The 6000-nt window shown below is 54.0% G+C and overlaps 1 protein-coding gene across 1 annotated transcript in view; it reads left to right on the top strand.

The window, feature by feature from the left end:
- The first annotated feature begins 2490 nt into the window (after positions 1-2490).
- SIM1 (SIM bHLH transcription factor 1) overlaps positions 2491-6000 on the top strand; it is a 69499-nt gene continuing 65989 nt past the window's right edge. Inside the window, exon 1 of the mRNA XM_066610128.1 lies at positions 2491-2665. Within this exon, the coding sequence (XP_066466225.1) occupies positions 2491-2665 (175 nt within the window). The remainder of the gene's footprint in view (positions 2666-6000) is intronic.

Below are 6000 nucleotides of genomic sequence, written 5' to 3'. Positions count from 1 at the left end.
TCAAGGAAGCAGGTAGGTGTTGACTTGGGTTCTTCTTACCTCTGAATCTCCTTTACAGAATGCACCAGGAATGCAGCATGCTGCGAATGTGCTAGGAAAGCAGGATCTTTCCTCCCAGCCCCCCTCCCGTCCCAGTGCAAGAGGCCAACTGGTTAATTCGTGAGCATCGCGTTGGCGGAGTGGGAATAAAGCGACTGATCCTGTGTGTGGCTCCTTTCCCAGGGCTGCAGAGGCGATCCCCGGCTGCAGAGCCCAGCTCACAGATGTTCTGCTGCAGGTCTCCCCGGGAGGGACCCCCCCCCCCCGCGCATGGAACGACCCGGGCGCCTCTCCTCGCTCGCGCCCACTCATTCGAAAGCAGCGAGGTCACCAGCCCAGCACGACGCGGAACGCGCTAGCCCGGGGCAGGCGCAAGGGTAAAAGGGGGTGTGTCCGGAATGCGGTGACGTCACCCCGCCGCCCAGCCAGTTAGAGGCCGACCCTGCGGAGCCCCGTTCCAATAGGAAGCCAGCTGGTTCTGTGAGTGGCATTAAGGCCGGGCTGGAGGGAAGCGGGGCTGAGCAATGAAGTTGTGCTAAGAAGCCCCTTTGGCCATCAAGGAGTTTACTGGGCATTTCTCAGCCTGGAATTAAGGATTCCTCATCGAGAGCCTCTTCCTCTCTGGCTGAGGGCAGGCCCGGGAGAAGGAGGGAGGAGGCTTAGAAAGGCAACTTTTCGACTTTGGAGGATCTTCCCTATTTTTAACCCCTGAAAAGTCCGGAGATTCTAACCTTGGACGCAGGGCTGGAAGGTAAGTGGGGGTCGGGCCCAGAAATGCGCATAGGAGGTGCTGGGCGATGGGGGGGGGGAGGGTGCTTGGATGGTGGTGAGCCCAAGAGGTGGCGGAAGGTGCTTGTGGTTCTTGGAGGGGGGGAGGCTGCTGGGCGATGAGCGAGCTCTGGGTGGAATTGGCAAAGGGTCGCTCCTGCTGTCCAGGAAAAGTTCTCCTTGACCGATGCGCTCTGTCCGCAGAGGGCAAGAGGGAGAGATCAGGAAGAGCCCGTTTCAAAGTACAGCCGGACTCTGGAGAGGGTTGCGAAGGAAGGACTGGGTTTTCGAAAGCACCCTTTCTGGGTGACTGGAGAAAGCGCAGACCAGGATGTGATATTGTTGCAGGGGCGAGGGGTTCGCCAGTTTGTGGTCGATCTCATTGTCCCAAAAGGTCTCCATCCTCAAAACGTTTCAGCCGGTTGAGGAGCTGAGCTTGTCAGCTGTGCATTCAGGAAGAGTAGGAGTACTCCGGCCTAATTGGGGTGTGGAGCTGTGCTTGATTTCCATGCAAATGTGACTGACTAGATCCGCCTGACTCTACCACCCCCACCCCCCCAGGAAAAAAGAAAAAGATAGAGAGAATGCTAGCAGGAAGTGAGGGGCTGTGCATGGCAAATTAAATAATCGGGCTTTAATTGTGAGAGTGGTAGGCAGAGTCCCCCGGGGAAGGTCTCCTGACCGGGCTCCTTCACGACTGATTGGGGCAGCATTGATATCAACGCGCAGGACAAGCCTGGGTGGATCTGTCCCCCAGATCCACCCAGCCTATGCATGTCTACTCAGAAGTAAGTCCCATTATAGCCAATGAGGCTTACTCCCAGGTGAGTGTGGATAGGATTGCATCCTTAATCGTGCAGCTCTGAAGCCCAGCTTGGAGAGGGAGACGGAGCTGGAATGAGGGGCACTAACTAGCCCCCCAGTATGGATTCTTCGGAGGAGGACGGGGCGCTTCTGAGAAGGAAGACCATCTGGCCTTCTTTCCAAGCCCCTCTCCTCTGATCCTCTCTCCTCTCCCTTTCTGGATGTTGAAACGGAGCCGTTTGTCCCCGCTGCGGCCCAGTTTCCTTGGAAGTAAGTCCCACTGTGCACAATGGGGCTTGCCCCCAAGAAAGCCTGCATGGGCTGCCCCCCTTCCTTCCAGGGAGGACTTTCTCGCCCCCAGGGGAGCCTTTCCTGGAGGCGCTTCCTCCAGAATTAATCTCTCGATCCCTCTGCCTCATCGTCGTCTCGCCGCTGTTGTCTTTGCAGCCCCGTGAAGGAAGTTTCCCGGGCTCCCGGAGGCCGGCCGCCCAAAGCCCACTGACTTCACTGCAGAGGCCCCGGAGGAGAGAAGCGACGAGGATGAGTTCTCTTTTACGAGGAGTTGCATCTGGAGCCACGTAGGGGGAGCGAACCGGACTGGCTGCGGAGATCGGGATCCACGGAACCCCCGGCTGGATTCCCACCTCTGTTGGTAAACTGCTCCTTGGACCACCATGATCCACCCGTGATCGCAAGATCGCGCCCACAGAGCGATGCCCGAAGCAGCCTCCCCAAGATGACTGTGTGACTGACTCCCCCCCCCCACCCCGCCCGGCGATGCTTTGCCGGGACTGACCGTCGCCCCCCTGCCCTCTCTTGGATGCCTCTGAGCAGGCCGGCTGGTCAGCGAGAAGGGGGAAGGCAGGCAGCGGCAGCACCATGAAAGAGAAGTCCAAGAACGCAGCCCGGACCAGGCGCGAGAAAGAGAACAGCGAGTTCTACGAGCTGGCCAAGCTGCTGCCCCTGCCCTCGGCCATCACCTCGCAGCTGGACAAGGCCTCCATCATCCGCCTCACCACCAGCTACCTGAAGATGCGCGTGGTCTTCCCCGAAGGTAGGTGGCTGGCTCACCTGCCCGCTTCCCCCGCACTCCTTCCTGGCCCTGATCCTGGGGGCTGCGGGCCCGATCCTCTCCCAACTTTCCAGCACTGATGCAGCCGTGCCAGCGGGAGGGGGGTGCAGCCTGCAGCGGGGAAGCCTCCTCAAGGTCGGGGGGGGGGCTGCATTGCAGCCGGATCTGAGTTGGAAAGGATTGGGCCCTGGATCTCTGGAGGAATGTATGTGGCGGAGGCCTCCAGGTTGCCTGCGCTCTTTCTCTCCGGGACCAGGCCAGAGCTGGGGCTGCTCCGCTGTCCCCCAACCCCAACACTTTCCCCTTCGGTACATGGGCTGTGTTTGGTCCGCAGCCTTTGTCAACACGGCTCAGCCCCGAGCTCAGCTGCGCTTCCACTAAAACAAACAAGGCCTTCCTGGTAAAGCCACGTGCGTGGCCCAGAAGGGCAATTCGCCCATATTTATCATAGATAAAATGGGGAGGGGGAGGAGGAATTAATACCAGGCTCAATATTGACATAGATTTCCGCGCCGCAGCCCTCGTCTCAGAGGTGGGCAAAGGATGCATCGCAGGGAGGGGGGCAGAAGAAAACGCCTGCCTTTAATATGCATGAACCGGGCACATCTGGAAGGGACGAGCTCCACCAGCCCCATCTCGAGCAGAAAGAAATCAAGGCCCTGGTTAGGATTGGTGCAAAAAATTCAAACCAGAACAAATGGCCCAGGATTAATGTTGGAAGTCAGCACCACAGGCTGCGAGAGTAAATACACTTTCCCCAAAACGCACTTTCGGAATCAGGCTAGGGACACCATCTATCAAGCTTCCTAGTGGAGCAGAATAATATTAATAATAATACAGGACCCAAAGCCTTAGTGCTGTTTCCAAAGGAGAGCCACGAGAAAAGAATCCCATTGTCACTGTGTGGATGTGGAACGCTGACATTGCGCGTAAGATCCGCCTGTTGTAACTTTTGAGGATGGGGTAGTTACTCTAGGTGGCTGTCCTGCACATGGAAGTTTGACCATCCCTACTTAAAGGATATTTCCTCTGCGAATGGTGGTCGCAACACTCTGCTCACTTCCTTGGAAGTAAATTGCAGTGAACTTGGTGGTACTTTCAGTACTTGTGGGGGACTCAGCAGAGTAGACTCAAGTTTTGGTGTGGAATAAGTCAGCCTTCTCTCTCTCTCCCCTACCTCCCCCATGTTCTGCTGAAGCCAAACGAGAAAGTAAACGATTTATTGTCCGTAACGAGATCCGTAGTTATTTTTAAAATCTTTCAATCGCAGGAGGAGGAAGGGCAGTCGCTAACCATAATCTGAGTTTGGGGGGGGGGGGAAGATTAAACAGGAATCGCGGGCTAACGAGCCGAGGCACCTTTGTGGAGAGAAATTCTCCAGGGGGGAGTTAACAAAAACAAATGGTCAGGATGGCCGTGGCTGTGCAGGCATTGGATACACGCATGAAATGTGGCGATCATAAGAACATAAGAACATAAGAACAGCCCCACTGGATCAGGCCATAGGCCCATCTAGTCCAGCTTCCTGTATCTCACAGCGGCCCACCAAATGCCCCAGGGAGCACACCAGATAACAAGAGACCTCATCCTGGTGCTCTCCCCTACATCTGGCATTCTGACTTAACCCATTCCTAAAATCAGGAGGTTGCGCATACACATCATGGCTTGTACCCCATAATGGATTTTTCCTCCAGAAACTCGTCCAATTCCCTTTTAAAGGCGTCTAGGCTAGACGCCAGCACCACATCCTGTGGCAAGGAGTTCCACAGACCGACCACGCGCTGAGTAAAGAAATATTTTCTTTTGTCTGTCCTAACCCGCCCAACACTCAATTTTAGTGGATGTCCCCTGGTTCTGGTATTATGTGAGAGTGTAAAGAGCATCTCCCTATCCACTCTGTCCATCCCCTGCATAATTTTGTATGTCTCAATCATGTCCCCCCTCAGGCGTCTCTTTTCTAGGCTGAAGAGGCCCAAACGCCGTAGCCTTTCCTCATAAGGAAGGTGCCCCAGCCCCGTAATCATCTTAGTCGCTCTCTTTTGCACCTTTTCCATTTCCACTGTCTTTTTTGAGATGCGGCGACCAGAACTGGACACGGATCCACGGGCTGTGTTTTTGTGAGCAGAAAACCGAGATGTTTCTGCTTTTGCCTTTTGTGAGTAGCAAATGAAACTTCCACCAAATGCACCATTAGCTAGATGGGATTTTGGAGACGCCCAGCCGTATTTACTCGGATCAACAGGAGTGTGGAAGTCGCCCTCAAAGATCTCTGCAGTTCTTCGATGCACTAAATCGGTAGTCCAGCTTGCAAGCCAAATGCCTCCAGGTCCCTATGTTTAAAATTTGAGTACCAATTTCCACAGTATGTAATGCCATTTCTTGACACGTAAATGAGATTGTTTAAGCATAGTTAAGGCTGCAGTCCTATCCATACTTTCCAGGGGGTAATTTCCATTTAACTCAATGGATCTTACTTCGGAGTAGACATGCATAAGATTGGACTGTAAGTCCTTTAAAGCGACAATCCTAGCCACGCTTTCCTGGAAGTAAGCCCCATTGACTATAATGGGGCTTACTTCTGAGTACACCTGCATTGGATTGGGCTCTAAGCCTCGTAATTTACCAGGGACGGGGGATTTACACAGATGCTTGCATCTCTCCCAGGGAAAACAATGGGATTTGCAAATGCTTGCCTCGTGCATACTTTGTAATGCGTAATTCTGTTTGTTATTGCCTATATAGGCTGGCTATGGGAACGGTTTGGAGTGGCGTCTCTCTTTCTTTTGGTCCTGCATTTCCTCTCTCTCTATGGATTCCGACGCTAAACTTACGCTCCTGAAATCCGTGGAATTCCCAAGAAAGCCCTTTACTTGCAAGGAAGTGCCTGTCCTTTCTTGCTTCCAACCTGGCTGCAGCAGGAGCCAGTCCAATAAAAGCCAGTCCTTCCCCGCCCCCCCCCAATAATGTCGAGAGGAGAGAGCCTTACAGCCGCATCCTAAACTGGTCTACTCAAAAGTAAGTCCCATTATGTTCAATGGGACTTGCTCCCAGGAAAGTGTGCATAGGATTGTAGCTTGACTCTTCTATTACCCTGGAAAGGAGTTGAAAAATTGTGCCTGATTTGCCTGGATCATGCCCTGTGTTTGGCCAAGCAGTCAGAGGGGTGTGTGTGTGTCTTAGGATCGTGTGAGTCCCACACAGATTGAATCAGGATGGTAGTAACCGCGACCCATTAAGGATTATTTTCAGATTAAGGATGTGGAGGCTATAAAGTTATTCGGTGGCAACTGCGGGCGCCTCTGGGAGGCTGCCCTTCT

Source organism: Tiliqua scincoides, chromosome 1 (genome assembly GCF_035046505.1).
Source record: "Tiliqua scincoides isolate rTilSci1 chromosome 1, rTilSci1.hap2, whole genome shotgun sequence".
Lineage (NCBI taxonomy): Eukaryota > Metazoa > Chordata > Lepidosauria > Squamata > Scincidae > Tiliqua > Tiliqua scincoides.
The sequence above is the reverse complement of the archived record's forward strand: the minus strand, read 5'-3'. Positions and strand labels throughout refer to the sequence as shown.